Source organism: Rhopilema esculentum, chromosome 18, assembly GCF_057945365.1.
Source record: "Rhopilema esculentum isolate cy_ngs chromosome 18, ASM5794536v1, whole genome shotgun sequence".
NCBI lineage: Eukaryota > Metazoa > Cnidaria > Scyphozoa > Rhizostomeae > Rhizostomatidae > Rhopilema > Rhopilema esculentum.
The window spans coordinates 1050925-1067548 of record NC_142832.1 but is presented as its reverse complement, the minus strand read 5'-3'; the positions used below and the strand labels follow the sequence as shown (position 1 = coordinate 1067548).

Genomic DNA, 16624 nt, shown 5'->3' with positions numbered 1-16624 from the left:
TCACTATGTAGCCAGCCACCAAGTTCACATGCTGACAGCACCAATTTGTGTTGGAAAAAGATTTTGCAGATAAATGGATGGCGCTAAAGATGTCCAAGATGTTGAAGCGAATTCATATGATAGGTAGATTCTTTGACTCGTGTTTGTAGTGTTTTGGCCTAAAGCTAATCTTTAATCTTAGGAATACAATTGCAGCATCAGAAACAAAATTAGGCATGCCCTATATTTCAGTTCCTGCATCCTGCCTGATTGCAGTCATTAAAACGATCTATCTGAAGACAACACAGTTCAGTTCAGTTTCGTGATTTAAAATTCCAATGCATGCAGTTTAGATTTAAACTGTCTTATATACCCAAGAAGAAAATCACAGAAAAGAAACTAACCAAAAATATCCAGTCTGCCTAGTTTGGATTGAGATGGATTTAGTATGGCTAGCTTTGCCCGCTAAAAATTGACATTAAATATATTTATAGACATAAGTGTTTTATGCCAATTCTTAAATATAGTATACTGGCCTTCCTGCGTATCAGGACAAGCACATGATTTACTTTCTACCCGAACCGCCAATGCCATGGAAATCAGGCTTAAAAAGAAAATTTTTTAAAATATTGAGGCTTGAAGAAATTTATCGCATTCTTATGAAAAATTAAGTTCAACGGTAGTGTCCCAAATAGCTTATGAGGAGCTATGCAAAATTTTGATGTATTAAACAGCACAAGTAAGTGTTTCAGTCTCGGTGGTCATCAATATCAGGGTACAAAAAAACCCATGAAATGATCCTGGGCAGTTAGTTGGGGCTGATAAATGTTCCTGGAAAGGCTCTGCTTGCATGCCTGAAAACTGGTAAACAGCGATTTGCATGTGAGGCATGCGGCTGAAATTAATATGCATGTGCCAGACCTCGTCAAGTGAAGCCATACTCTGCAGACTGGCCAAATAAATCAAAAGAACAGCTAAGCAGCACAGGAATTTTTTGTGTTATATTGACAAGAATATGCAGGAGAAGCTCTCCCAGTAGATAGACTAATCAAGAAAAGAGCACCCTGTTTTAGTAATCATGACTAATGATTGATTTATCCGTAACAATCAATTAATGTTAGCTTTTGTCAAATAAGTAATATGTTTTTAATTTTTTAGCAAAGCTAATGACAGATGGGGATTACTTTATTTCTGTCAGAATTAGTAGTGTTTTTCCGAGTTAAAAAATATAATTCTTGGTAGCTTGCCAAATATCATACTGATGAACAGATTGAACTAAATCACAGGAAGAATTAAAAAACAGGAGAGATTGTATTTCTACATTCAATCACAATTGTGAGCAATTTGAGATGGAAAGGGTTTTTAAACAATTTGGCATTAAGAGTTCAAGCAACAGTGGCCTTCAAGGGTGTAATCTGTTGTAAAATTTTTGATCTGGATAGGGACTGAAGTACATATAGTGTGACTTTTATGTATTTATTGAATTTTTGACCACATAACCATAAAATTCATATTATAAGTTATATCTATATATTGCAAATTGACTGAGATAGTGCAGGAATTCAATTTTGCCAATAGACCAATTTGGTTTGGCCTGGCTCATATATTTCACATCTAAGACAAAACTACAGCATTAGGGCTAGAAATTTGGCAGAGTTCCTCATTTCTTTATCATGGCTTTTCAAAAACACAGAAAGACAGTGCTAATAAAGCATTTCAAGGGAAATATTTGGAATTTTGATCAACCTTAAAAAAGTTTTTGAACTATTTTTGAGATCTTTGTTGAAAAATTGAAAAGAAAATAAAACAAGTAGATAGATGCTTCAAATATTATTATTCAAGGCCTAAGTTTTTTTGCAATGTTTCTTATTAGATGCTAAAAAACTGGTATTTATAATTGAATTTTGTATTTGATTTGTAGTGATGGAGAAGTGGACAGTGATCTTGAAAACTTCCTCTATAGCCAGGTGCATTACTCAGCTGACCTAGAATTGGGTCCCAACTCAGGTACAACATATCTAAACATATCTGAAACTAACAGCAAAAGTGTGGCTTTACTATGCTACAGTGTTACCAAAATATACTAATTGAATTGCATTAATGTAATAGCCAAAGAAGTGTTTTAATTAATTTGCACAGTTTGTAAATATCTACTATTATGCACTTTTGGTAGCTTGTACTAAAATTTTTTCTCAATAATTAACCACCATTTTCTAATGTTTTATATTTGTTCCACATTTTTGGAACAAAAGAGAGTTAGTTCAAGGGATATTTTTGATAGATAGGAGAATAAAGATAGCACAAAGTTTCTGATCTTCAATCATTTTTGTTAGAACTGGTTGCAGAACTAGACAACGAATCACACAAAAAGAGTAATGAAGCTGTGATAACTACAAAAAATAATATTGACAATGACCAACCAAAAGGAGACACAGAGACCTGGGCGATTCACAAAAAAGATCTCATGGTTAGTAGGTTCTTTTCCAAAATTATAAACTTCTGTTTTAAGCAGATTTAATTTTTCTCCATTCTAGCCTTGCTATATTTTTTGTTAATGTTTTGTACATTTTCATTTATCTCAAAGCAATGTTATATTTGATAATAAAGATGGAGTCATTTGGAAACTGGAAACAAGAAAAGATACTTCATTGAGAGACTGTTTTAAAATTGCCCATTGGGTACTTGCTGATTTTTTTGTATTGAGGCATTCCAACTATCACATGACTTGCTATGCCCTGCCATTTTCTACTCTGCCCTTTCAAGTTCTGCCGTTCCCTGCCCTACCCTCAATCCTTTAGTTGCAATCAAAGCTTCTAAAAGTGATAACATTTTTTATCTGCAGTTAAAAGTAAGCTTAGGTCTGTGACAGATTATCCAAAGCAGGTTTAATTTTCGTCCACTTTAGTCTTGCTATAATTTTTTTGTTAAAGTTTTATACATTTTCATTCTCAGAGCAATGTTTTTTTTCAGGGTAAAGATAAGTACCTAGAGTCATTTGGAAAGAAGAAAAGATACTTCATTGAGAGACATGAAAATCAAATATTTTGCAATAATTGTGACAAAAAAGGGCATATAGCTAGAGACTGCTGGGAACCAAAGGTACACATTGTTTAAATTGTTTGTAAAGATATTAAAAGCAAAAATGATTCAGTCTTCTTCAAAAGCCTCATGTTAATTCAAGAAATTTTCTGTGGTGAGGGATTCTACTATGATTAGCAAGTTTTGGTGAAATATTTCACCTGGAATGATTTTTTAAAATGTTAATCTCTGTCAAATTTTCAGATTTTGTATCATTGGAAAGTAAATATCACAAAAACTTGAATCCTGAAAACTTGCTTGCTTGTAGTTTGATATTTAGATTCTCAATCTGAGATCAAAATGAAGCTCGGCATGCTGCTTGAAAAGACTTTCATTTTCATGACATCTCTGACACTAGGGTCATTTGATACATTTTAAAGTTAAGAAGGGAGGCTAACATTCTTTCATAATGTTTCTGACAAATCTGAGGGGTTCTCTTTCAATCTAACGAATCAAATTAAACCTTAGAAATCTTACAATCAAGTTTAGAACCTCCTCCATGTAGCAATTAAAAATTTTTACTTGTGAGAATATTTTAATTCTTTTCTTAGTACTATTACCATTTTTTTTGTTTATTCAAGGTTGCAATGCTTTGTTTAATTTCTAGAAAGAAGAAACGTGCTATCTTTGTGGTTTAAATGGACATCCTGGGAGATACTGCCCCAATGGTGTTTGCTACAACTGTTATGAAGTTGGTCACATTGTCAGGGTAACCCCTTTTCTTTTTATCCTTGTCTAGAATGACCAGGTATCAGATTACATTCTGTAATTATATGAAATGAGATTTAACCAAAAGATTTTTGAAAGACTGCCAGCTAGGCTGGTTTTTTCAAAAACCAAAAATTGTTTTGATAATGTTGGAATATTTTGTGCTTGTAAACATACTGTTTGGGTTGTTGAAATAAATTTTATCGAGGAAGCTTCTTTCTCCATCTTGTTGTGTTGTTAAGGAAATCAACTGCTAGCAAGGCAGATTGCTCTGCCAATGCACTGTCCACGTCAGCAATAGGTTATGCAGCTTGTTTAGAATTGAGAAACTGGAGAGAGGAGCCTTGAGTGACTCCTAGGGTATAACACATCCAAAGAGAACTTATGTGATCACCGAATTTCTTTGTGTTCCTCTACTCCCTGGCGTAAACCTCGCAAAATCTCACTGACTAACGATCAATGCATTGCGACTCGCGATATAGTTATACTTATATTAATCCCCCTCTCCCTCCTTCAGTCCTCTCGAGGCTTGAACGTTCTTTTTAAAGGCAGTCTGTCTCCTCAATGATTGGCTAATATGAACAATAGGTCTTCCCACCTTAACGGATAACGGATCACAATGCTTGCTTTGGCTTGCCTAACTGCGATAGTGGACGACGTTTGAAACTGCGAGCAAAAAGCTATCGGGAATGGCAAGAGGATTTAATTACTGGAATTGACTGTTGATAACGGAAGCATTTCCTTTCGCTGTTTATATATCTTTCGCAGAAACCAAACAGCCATATTTTTCTAGCCACAGCTTCACTACAACGGGAATACACTCATTTGATTCAAATTCTCTGAAATCAAAGTTGTCTCTGATTGGTCTGATTGGTCGATGGACTGAATCGTAAATAAAGCTGAGCACAATAGGGGACAGACTGCCTTTAAACGGAAATAAAAAACGACTTTAACTGTCAGGACAGTGCCACACTGTTTCGACTGAATTGATGCTCAGTTTTGTAAAGAGCGTTTGAACACTCAACGGATTAAGGTTGAACCGGCTTCAGCGCAGTTTTCATTTTAAGATGTTTGGACACCCATTATATTTTATCATCAAATCAATACAAGGGGTAGCAATGCCTCAAAATTTTTAGTACGTTTGAACAAAGTCAATATAGTTGTTTCTATTGACTATGGTTTGGATACCTCCTTCTCAACAGTGGATAAGAGTCAAAGCTGATTGTTAATTATAATATCAAGAGTATCGGAACAAGTGTTAGCTATTTTGATATCATAATATCTTCCTTTGAAAGACATGTCAAGCACCGAGAAAGAAGAATTATGCAGTTTGTAAAAGATGTTGGGGAAGAGGCCACAACAAGGAGGTGAGTCATTTTGCATATTGTATCAGAAATTTGGCAATGAATCGGGTGAATAGGGTGTCATGGCTCCAGATTTTACTTTCAAAAAACCTTTTAAGTCTTAATAGGAGAGCTGGTCAATGTTGCAAATACAAGAGGAACATATTGTTTGCTGTTAAACCTGTTAGTCATGAAAATGATTTTTTATCGATTTTCAAATTTGAATGATCATCCAGTCTATTTAAAATCCTATCAGGTGTGGAATGGCAAAGGGCAAGTTAGCCTGCCATTTAAATTGTTTGCCCACCATAAAACATTTTCTGATATTACTCCCCAGAATCATGTGTATTTAATATCCCTTGAAAGCAAGAGGATGCCTACTGAATGTTAGTTTAACTCAAATGTTAACGCTGGAAGATAACGCTTAGTAAGAGACTTGGCCGAACACGCCTTTTTGGTGTAATTTACCAAAGGTTTTGAAAAACAAAGAGCTCTTGTTAGAGACAAAATGCAGAATAAGATAACGTAAAACAAAACACCTAGTCTATCGGAAGGTGTTCTTATGTTTATTATCGGAAGGTGTTCTTATGTCAATTTAACTAAGGTATTTTAGTTGTCTGTATTTTAGGGGTTGCTTTTTTATAGAATGCATGCACTGTTGCTTCAATTCTAATGTCTCTTTCAGCGATGCCATGAAATTTGGAGACAGTTTCATCTAACTGTAAGATATTTTATTCTTCTCCCATACTGCCTATTTTGTTTTTAAAAATCATATCATATATAGATTTGAATGTATGTTGAAAATGAGTTAGAATGGTCACTGAGTTGTATCCATGGAAGGGTTTCATCAGGTGGTTGGGCCTAGCAAGGCAGGGGCGAGGAGGAGACGGGAAGGCCTAAAAATGTTGGTCGCTTTAGTTGAACAATCAAGAGTTAGTATTCATTTTCAAACCGAGACATTAAAAAGATTCTTCAATCTGAAGGTATGAGATCTTGCAGCGAGGTAAGAGAGGTAGCAGCTCTTATCATTTTTTAACTTGCTGTTGAAGTATATTGATATCAATCGTGCAGGAGGAGGATGGTGGGGTTGAGGTAGTCGAGGGATGAACCACCTGCTCCAAACAGCTTGTGATATTTCTTAGAACAATATAATTTTATGGTATATTATGGTTTATGGTATATAGAGATTATGGTATATTTCATATTTGCGAAATCTTCTAGGATAAAGTAATTTTTGACGAATACGTACGAGATTTTCAGGGAGTGATATACCCGTTGGAGCCTTCGAGGGCTGAAGGTAGAAGTTTTTTATGGTAGAGAAACGAGCTAATTTTAATAGGTTTAGGAATATGAGTAACTAATAAATCTTAAACTTACATTTACTTTTGCTTATACTCTAGGCGCATGAAAACCATTTGGAAAAACCTGAAGTAAACAGACACGGTGTCATTAAAACCATCAAAAGGACGCGATTTTGCTTTAATTGTGGCAAGAAAGGGCATTTTGGACATGTAAGTAACATTTTATCGGCACATCGACTATCAGTTTGTATGTGAATTGTATGTGAAATGTGGAATTGTATTGCTACCCTGTCTATACTGAAGTTTTGACAGGGTAGCAATACTAATTGGAAGTTAGATTCCCAACTGTTTTTCCTGTTTCTGTTGCACCATATAAAGAGATAGAAACCTCTCTGTTGTGCAAGGAACAATAAAGCATATCTCTTACTTGTTATCTGTACTGATATCTGATCGCCAATTTATCTTTCAGGACTGTGAAAAGGAGAGGCCACATCGATTGGTCTTTCATTCGCCATTCATTGTTCATTACGATAATTGCCCGTCCAAGACAAATAAAACATTTATGGGTAACGTGGAAAAATCAGGAAAAGAAAATGATCTTCGCAACGAAACATCACCGAGACTCGTTTCAAGCAAGAGCATTGAAAGGAAACATGACCAGCATGCTTATTTTTTCGAAGATCGCAGGCCAGCCGTGAATGCAAGAGGAATCGATAGCAAGAATGAAGATTTCAAAGATTCAAGAGAAAACTATGTGAATAATGATATTGGTGAAGACGGGAGACTGAGGGAGAAGAAAGGCGGAATTGAGCGAACGGGAGTAAAGGAAAAGAGCAAAAGAGAAGAGAAGGGTGCGAATTCAGTCGAAACCGACAGCAAGGTATCCGGGAATTTGAAAAAGGGTCATGAGCGGTCGAAGGAAGGATCTGAAGAAAGAGTTGAGATAGGTGGAAAAGTAATCAAGGGTTTGAAGAGATCGAAAGAGGGCCTAAGCAGTGAAAGAGAATCTGAAGCACATGTTATTGGAAAACGTGACAAAAATGTGATAATTTTAAGTTCTGATAATAGCGGAAATGAATGCAAACCCAAGAATGAAGTGGTGAAAATTAAACGAAGAAAAAATATAGATTTACCTCTTGACAAAGATTCAAAGATTATTTTGATTTCTGACGACAGTGAAACTAATTCTGAGAAGAGGATGCCGGCCCCATCTCGACTATATAATGATAACACGACTGAAAAAATCGCAACAGAGGGGGTCGCCAAAGGGCGTGTCAAAAACATAGACAAGAAAGATATAGAGAATGGTGAAGATTCTGTTATTTTGATTTCTGATGACAATCATAACAACTCACAATCTGAGAACGATTTGGAAATGCAATCTCGATTGAGTAATGATGACATTACTAAAGAAACTGGAAGAGAGGCAGGGAAAGGAATGGATGACGTCAGTCGGATACTTATTAGCGACAGCCAACTGGTTGCTGAAAATTCTAAACCCACGGAAGTTACGGCAGAAGATGATGGAAGTTCAGTTGGGAGTTTTTCTGAATTTATTAACCTTGATGTGTATGCAAGTAATTCGGATTTTAGTGATATGTCAGATGATGGATTGAAAAGTAAAAAGTCTTTAAAAGGAAAGGAAGATGAAAATAAGAATAAGTATCAGGGAAATGGGTTGCAAAAGAATTTAGAAAGAAGTGGAACCGACAATGTTAATAGTAGCTGTAATGCACCCCCAGAGAAAAAACTGAATGCGGAGGAGAGAAAGACGAAGAATACAAGTAGTAGATATAGTGACCAAAGAAAAGGGGTTGGCGAGAGATCAAATAGTCAGAAAAGGAACCAGTGGGATGAAAGAGTAAGGGGAATCGAAAAGGATACTCACGAGAAAGAAAACCGCCAAACGACATTTGACCTACGGCTGGGAGAATGTTTCCCTAAAGATAAGAGAAGAAATGAAGATCATTCTGATCAAAAGTCTTTTAAAGATTCTGTCACGTCAAAAGAAAAAGCAGTGAGAGATACCAAGAGAGACAGGTCAACAGTAGAGAGAGAACATGAAAAATTTGACATTGAAAGCGAAATAAGTCGTAAACCAGCTGAAAAGTCCTTCTCAAGGGGTTGGAGAGAGAACGAGAGTCACAGGGATAAGAGGGATTCAAATAACCCTGCTTCTCTCTTGAGAGATGCCAAGATGAAGAGGAACGGGTCAATGGTAGGGAGAGAACATGAAAAATTTGACATTGAAAGCGAAATAAGTCGTAAACCAGCTGAAAAGTCCTTCTCAAGGGGTTGGAGAGAGAACGAGAGTCACAGGGATAAGAGGGATTCAAATAACCCTGCTTCTCTCTTGAGAGATGCCAAGATGAAGAGGAACGGGTCAATGGTAGGGAGAGAACATGAAAAATTTGACATTGAAAGCGAAATAAGTCGTAAACCAGCTGAAGAGTCCTTCTCAAGGGGTTGGAGAGAGAACGAGAGTCACAGGGATAAGAGGGATTCAATGGACCCTGCTTCTTTTCGATCCTCGGTCTCGAAAGGTGGCGCTGAAAAGCGTAGAAGCAATGTTGAAACACAGCATGCTGGACCAGCAAGGCCAACTAAAAGAGTCACTCCTAACAGGCCCACCCCTAGCAAGCCTGCAAACGAAAGAAAGGAAAAAGGTGTAAAGAGGAAACACGAGTTTGACGGAAGAACTGACCGTGATAATACCGATCAGTTTCAAAGTCGAACTGCCAATCTAGGCCGTCAGCTGGGTAGTTCAAATCCATTGCCATCAAGTACTTTCTTTGACAAAGCAGCAGGGAAATTTGAAGATAGACAGGCATTTGTGTCTAAAGAAGCAGGTAGGAATAGAAACCCCCCTAAAGAACCGGTGCAGTCCGGTCCCATTCGAGAGCAACGTTCCGCAGAAACTCAAACCGGTCCAAACAACACATTTGATAAAAGACAGTTCATTGAAAACGCAATCCCAGATGTTTATATCGATGAAGACCACAGCTCAAGTGACGGTGAAAATTTCCAGTTTTCAAATCTGCTTGTCGCTCAAGGTATGTTATCAGTGTTTCTTTTTATTAAACTTTTTATTCTGAACTCCTGTCCAGTGATCATTAAAAATATTTTTTGTAGTGAAAATGCCCTTTAGCTATGATAAAGCTTTATATTTCTGCAATAAGAGTACACACCCCTGCACTGCAACATATCATATTTATAAGTAAGCTGAAGATTGTATGACCATTTACAATATGTTTTACATTGAAACACCTCTCCATTATAGAATTGAGTAGGGGTGGATAATTTTCCCTTCTGAACGTTTCAAGCCAAATTAAGGGTTCTAAAAAAAGGTTACCAAAATGATCACCCAGTTGCAAAAATCATGGCACCGTGATTATAACTGGAAAGTGAAGAGATTCAGGATAGCACATCTTTAATTTTAGGCCTGTATTTTTAAAAAAAAATGTTAATCGACAAAATCTCAAGTGGCTTAAGCCATCTGTCTATTAACAATTGACCAATCAGTGAGCGTGATACCACTGTCATGCCTATTGATTGGCTGATATTAATTGGCAGATGGCTCACACCACTTTGTTACTGTCGTTTGCTTTTGAGCAGCGGCAATTTTATGCTTTGCTGTGTATTACGAAACGGCATCAAGTCATCAAATAAAGAGCGTTTCGCCCATTTTCCAGGTTCGTCTGATTCATCGGACGAAGAAGATCTAAGGACAACAATCAACTCGTTGAAATCCAAAAAGCACATCGAGATTCCTTATCAAGCGCAACAGGCCAAAGTTGTAAGTACCTCTGAAAAAACTCTTGATGACATGGAAAGTCAATTAGACGAAACAATTGATGCACGCAATGTTGGTGGCGTTGAAATGACTCGACAAGTAGGTTCTCCGTTTTCTTGACAAACAAGTGTTGTAGAATTTATATAGTTTTTCTTATTTTAGAACAATCTAAGGCTTTTTGGTAGCAGGTTTTATTTCAGAGCTTAATCAAATGAGAGAGGAGGTGTTGATAGAAAGAGAGAGAGGGTTTATGTGTGGAAAGGGAGAGAGGAGATTGGGGCTGTAAGTGTTAGACGTTCCATGCCCTTTTTGCCATTTTTCTTGAATAAATAGAGGAATAAATAAATAGGTTAATGGATAAGCGAATGAGTAAGTTGATAAATGAATGAGTTGAAGACTATGAATGATTAATGAATAAATGAAGAATAAATGAATAAATGAATGATTAAGTGAGTGGATAATTCAAATAACAAGTAGACGAATAATTATGGGAATGGATAATTAATTAACGAGTGAATGAATGAATGAATTAATTAATTAATTAATAACTGAATGAATGAATGACTGAATGAATGAATAAATGAATCGATGAATGAATAGCTTTAAATTTGTTTAATATTTTCCGAAAGTTAGTTGCTGGCCAAAAAACATTTTGATATTTGTTTCGTTTGTAGGTCGATTTAACACGCTACGATCCGCGCCACTTTGACGAAGATGCTTCGGTGAGGTATGGCCTGCAGCCGAGAGCTAACCAACAAGAGAGAATTAATCAACAACCCAGAGCGAACCAGCAACAGAAAACGAAAAACCAACCGAGAGCTAACCAACCCCCGAAAACAAACCAACAACCAAGAACAAACCTGCAACAGGGAACGAGAAGCCAACCGAGACCGAACCAACTACCGAAAACCAACCAACCACCGAAAACCAATCAACGACCGAGGGCAAACCAACCGAGAGGACCCGGTGGGAGAAAAAGATTTTTTGATGACGTCACAGCGATCGAGAAGCCCTTGCTTCCCAATACTGATGACAGCAACAACAATTCCTTTTCAAGTGGTGCTCCTAAAGCAAAGCGAATTCGCATCAAACAACGGGTATGTGATGTTTTAATATAGTGTCTCTGCCATTCATCTGTATAGATTTCGCCACCGCCTGGCTGATTTGCCTTGTTTGACACTTTGCATTCGCACGAGAGCGATCTAGGAATATTTAGTCCACGTGTGCAGCAGGTATAAAATTGTCGTACAATCTTTGTCAGGATAGTTGGTATTATAAGCCATAGCTACATCTCCTGCTATGGAATAAATATGATGATAATAATAATAATAATAATAATAATAATAATAATAATTATAATAATAATAATTTATTTAAGGTTGGCGCTTATTGCTAGCTCACATGCTAATTCAAGCCAACCGAAAATTAAATACAAGATACTATAATAAATTAAATCTAAATTACAAACAAGAGAAATCTATTAAAGAATATAACTATAAAAACCCTAAATTACCTATACACAATCTACACAATCTACAACTGCAATCATTATCGTAGCTTTGAATTTTTTTTGGAAAGTATTCTTTATATGCAACAGTATTTGAAAGCTTAGCTACCTCTGTTATGTTATTCCCGCGATGGGGACAGCAGGCTTAACCTCAAATTAAACTGATCCTGGTTCAACGAAACACTCAAATTACAACGAAGCAATAGAACCGGAGACATTGTCGTTTGAAGCCATGACATATGGCAAGTTAGCCACCACATCACCCCACCCCCTCTCCTGCCTACATCAATTGTCATGTAAACTAAGGTTCAATGGTAACGGAGCCAAGAAGTCACTTCTTGTGACACAGCCTTCATCCAACTTCTAAAATGGCTGTGGAGAAGACTATGAAAGAAAAAAGATTATGTAGCGATCTCTGTTTCTCACGCCTCCGCAGGAGAGAGAGACGAAGTGAATGGCTGCTTACGGGCCATAGTTGAACTCCAATATGACATTGAATTCCGGTCAAATTGTCTTTTATGGAAAATTTATCTTTGTTAATTTCGCGTTGATAACCTCTAGCATCTCCAAAACCGCATCTGATAACCAAAAGTTCAGGTTGCATTATAGAATTCGTGAGCATGTCCTCACATGTTTAAGCTGATTATATCACCTCACTTTCTTCTCTTTCCTTGGCCGGAATTCTCTAATCTCTGCCCTTTATAAACTCGATTCCATCAATGGTTTGATGACGTTTTCATATTGACGTTTTGACGAGTTCATCAGATGGAAGGTTCATCAGGTTAGTTTTAGAGCTGCTTTAATGTTTCTATTATGAATATTCCCCTTCGCCTTTGGTCTCTCTTCACTCTCCAACTCACAAGACTGCTTTTTACTCTGCAGCTAACCCGCCTCATCCATTCTTGTTCTTCACACCGCTCACAAGCAGTAGTTATCTGAACGCAATGGTGAGGTAAATGGGCATTGTCATGAAAATCCGTTGGTTCAACACCTTTTTCAGAAGACTTTGAGAAATCTTTCCCCTTTATCCTAGGATTTATCCTGTTGCAAGCCTATGTGTGTCACATATGCGAGAACCTTTCCCAAGCCTATGTGTGTCACATATGCGAGAACCTGTCCCAAGCCTATGTGTGTCACATATGCGAGAACCTGTTCCAAGTCTATGTGTGTCAGATATGCAAGAACCTGTTCCAAGTCTATGTGTGTCACATATGCGAGAACCTGTTTCAAGCCTATGTGTTTCACATATTCAAGAACCTGTTTCAAGCCTATGTGTGTCACATATGCGAGAACCTGTCCCAAGCCTATGTGTGTCACATTTGCGAGAACCTGTTCCAAGCCTATGTGTGTCACAAATGCGAGAACCTGTCCCAAGCCTATGTGTGTCACATATGCGAGACCCTGTTTCAAGCCTATGTGTTTCACATATGCGAGAACCTGTCCCAAGCCTATGTGTGTCACATATGAGAGAACCTGTCCCAAGCCTATGTGTTTCACATATTCAAGAACCTGTCCCAAGCCTCTATCATTACATCGACATTAACTATTTTTTTTCCAAGTATTAACAGGGCCAAGAATTTGTTTGCAGCCTTGTTCTCAGGTGCGCTTTATGTTCCAATTTCAGCGAATAATATCATCCCCGAATGACGAAGATACGGATTCTCACGCTTGGAATGTCCTTCGAAACGTATCCTTGTCTCCTTCGCACAGTGCAGCGATGACGCCCCGTCGAACAACGCCCTCGGCGTTCCAGACTCCTGCCTCTCAGGAAGCAAGCAAAAACAATAAAGGAAAGAAAAAGAAAAAACCTAAAAGAAAAGCTCGCCCTCAACAGTTGCAAAATTTGATGCAAGACGAGGCAGGTCCAATTTGGGCAAATGAGCAGCCAAAGATCGACGATCAAAGAAATATTTTAAACACTGGGACAAGAAAGGTGGTGGAAGTTAAACGGAAAAAGTTCAAGGGATCTAGGCCTAAGAAGCAAAAAGATGGTGGTAACCCAGTCAATACAAGCAGCCAAAACCAGGCATTTCAGTCGCCTTCAAATAACAGTGGAACTAAGAAAAATTCGAGAAGGGGTCGTAGAGGGTTTAAGCGAGGATTCAAGCTTAGTGATACAGCCAGAAAAGTTGTCATTAAAAGCGATTTTACACCGCTTTGATATTTTTAACCACTTCAATTCATTTATTCGTTGTTGTCATTGATGTTGTTTTGACCGTACTTGTCAATTACTTATTTCATTTGACAGAATGGTCTTCTATCCGTGTTTTTATTCGCTACCTGACACTCAGTTGAATGCGGCTGTGTTTTCCCTCATGTTGCAAAGAGAATATCCATCATTTTTCATTACATAAGAATAAACTTTTTCAGCTGTTTTATGATCATTTTTTAGGAACATTTTTTATCCTAACAAAATTAGGCCGCTGTGCTGGCTGTGACGATGTTTTGATAAATTTGGTAGAGAAGAAAAAGCGATTTTATTGAGTATTTCTGGTATTGTTGTGTGTTTGTTTTGTTGTTTAGACAGAAAAAGGAGATTACGTTTTGACATCATCATGAGTTTCTTGTAGATGTCACTTAAGAGCTGATATTTTAACGTGATTTCCTTATAAAAAAGGTGTCGATAGGACAGCACAAGTTAATTTTGGGAAATTTTGTTTAGTCTAGTTAGAAAATACTCGCTGGAATATTGCTATGTGCGCGTAGGTTGGCAAGTTAATTTTTGTACGCGATATTCAATGGTTTTCGTGTAAAGTGTATCTGTTTGTATTTTTAAAGTTTTTTCAACTGAGAGTAGCTCTTACGTAATTAAAATCTGTTCTTGTATATTTGAAAAACTTTTCTTTGCAAACTTTGTTTATAATATTAATTGATTGCATACAACACAGACTGTTGGTTAGATCTTGTGTTTTCAATTTTTCAATTTTGTTTTCAAGTATTTCAAACCTTATCAAAGGAGAAGTTTTAATGTTCAAGAAGTCCAAACCATCGCTTTGATTCTGTTTTAACTGTTTCGTTCATGCATGCCTTTTAAAATTCAAGAATACCAACTTCGAGTTTTAGTTGAAATCCTTCTCTGCCAGTTTGTGTCGAATATGTGGAAACCCTTTATAGTTTAGCATTAAAATTCAAAACATCTCTAAATGTTGCAAGCGCTTTTTAGTTCGACACCTTTTATAACATTATAGAACCATAGGTGGTGACCAAATATGAACGAAAACTTAAACTTAGATGCGGATCGAGACGAGGAGAAATGACTGGTTTGATTGGCCTCTTGATAGGTCATCATCTGTTGAACCCTGACATGGTTAAAGTGTAAAGCAACATAAATTTTAATGTTCGAGAAAATTTCCTTTTTGTATGCTCTCGGGTATCTTTTCTGCTTTTCCTTGCAAACTTGATTTTTTGCAGTATGAATTCTAAAATGGAAAACTCTTTATGCTTTTCTTTATTATTTGGCTCAGTCTAACTCTTGAAAATTTGTCCGCCTAAAGTTGTAGATTAGCGTCGGTGTTTGAAGGAAGGCTGGGGCGAGTGACGTATTATCTTACCATAGGGCTCATTGAATGCTCTTTCTTTGTTTTATTATTGTCACCTAGTGCAAAATCATTTCGATGTATGTCACTAAAACTAAGTGCAAGCATGTCCTGCGAATATGTTGAATTTCCTTTATTGTCCACGAAACTCGAACATCTTGACTCAAACATGTGTTGTGGACGTGAAGCAAATGGTCTGCTGTTCGATTCTGCATTGCCAACCTATCCATTGCTGTCATAAAATGACAAAAACTTCATCCTTTTCAACCACAACTTATCCCATATCCCTCACCAAAGCTTTTTTCTTTCATTATTCGATAGTCCGTCATGTATAATCTAAATCTCTTTGTATATTCTTACCCATTGTTGTATCAATTATCATATTATTTGATTCTATTCAGTTACATTACCACGACAGTTTTTTAGACTTTGCAATGACCTCCTATGGTTTTTGTCCCTGCGTATTGGGGTTTTCTATAGTATTGCTGATTTTGATTTGACAGGTGTCAACTTTCGCTTCTGTTACGTTGGTTTTTGGGTGGAGCCAAAGATGACTCCGTTTTGGTCCTCCTCAGATAGACAATTGACGTCATTGCGGCTTGTCAATATCCGGATTTCTATCTTACGCAAACGTGACTTGAAAAATTTTTATTTTAAAAAGGAACTGAAAACTAATAATTTTCAACGCCGTGTGAGGCTGAAAATCATTTTGCAAAGAAAAACTTGTTTAGGGTTTCTTGCTTTACTGACTGTTCAATTCATATTTGACGCCCAAAGATATTGATTATGCCCAAAATAGGCACTGCCAGAGCCATCATGACTGAATTTCAATGTGGAGGGGGGATGTATTGTAAAAAATCGACCGACAAGTTGGGCATGGTATTTTGTAGGTGTGGCATCGGAACCAAATTCTCAGCAATTTGCCGAAACACCCATGTTCGCGAGGATACCCGAGCACCCAGGGACGCCGGAGCAGGAGGGCATGAGGGGGCAGCGCCCCCTTGCCTTTTACCAGGAGGGGTAGAGGGGGCAAATGTACCCTTTTTGAGAAAATATTTAACGTAAACCACCATTCTCAATGGCTCTTATGCTTCTAATATTCTTTTTTGCTAAAAAATGATAGATGCAGTTAGAATTAAAATACAGAACAAATGTTAGAATTAACAAAAAATAAAGCATTATAGCGTTGACAGTTGCTTCCGTAAAATTATCGAAGGCCTCTCACTGCTAATTACTGTAACCTATTGCTATTGTCACCAGTGGCGTACCCAGGGCCGGAGTAGTGGGGGGGGGGGTCTGGGACGTAGTCCCCGGAATTTTTTTGGACCACGCCCTTCAAATGCGGGGAAACGCCCTTTTTGCAAAATTTTCCGCCATTA

General features: G+C 37.3%; 1 protein-coding gene across 1 annotated transcript; it reads left to right on the top strand.

Annotated features, from left to right (window-relative positions):
* Positions 1–10: 10 nt before the first annotated feature.
* Positions 11–16547, top strand: LOC135680863 (uncharacterized). Its single transcript, XM_065195070.2, has 12 exons — positions 11–123; positions 1901–1986; positions 2313–2446; positions 2950–3078; positions 3665–3766; positions 5061–5132; positions 5794–5829; positions 6509–6619; positions 6879–9462; positions 10102–10301; positions 10877–11299; positions 13334–16547. Exons 1-12 carry the CDS (start codon positions 74–76, stop codon positions 13868–13870), a joined length of 4464 nt encoding a protein of 1487 aa, XP_065051142.2. The 5' UTR covers positions 11–73; the 3' UTR covers positions 13871–16547.
* Positions 16548–16624: the final 77 nt, after the last annotated feature.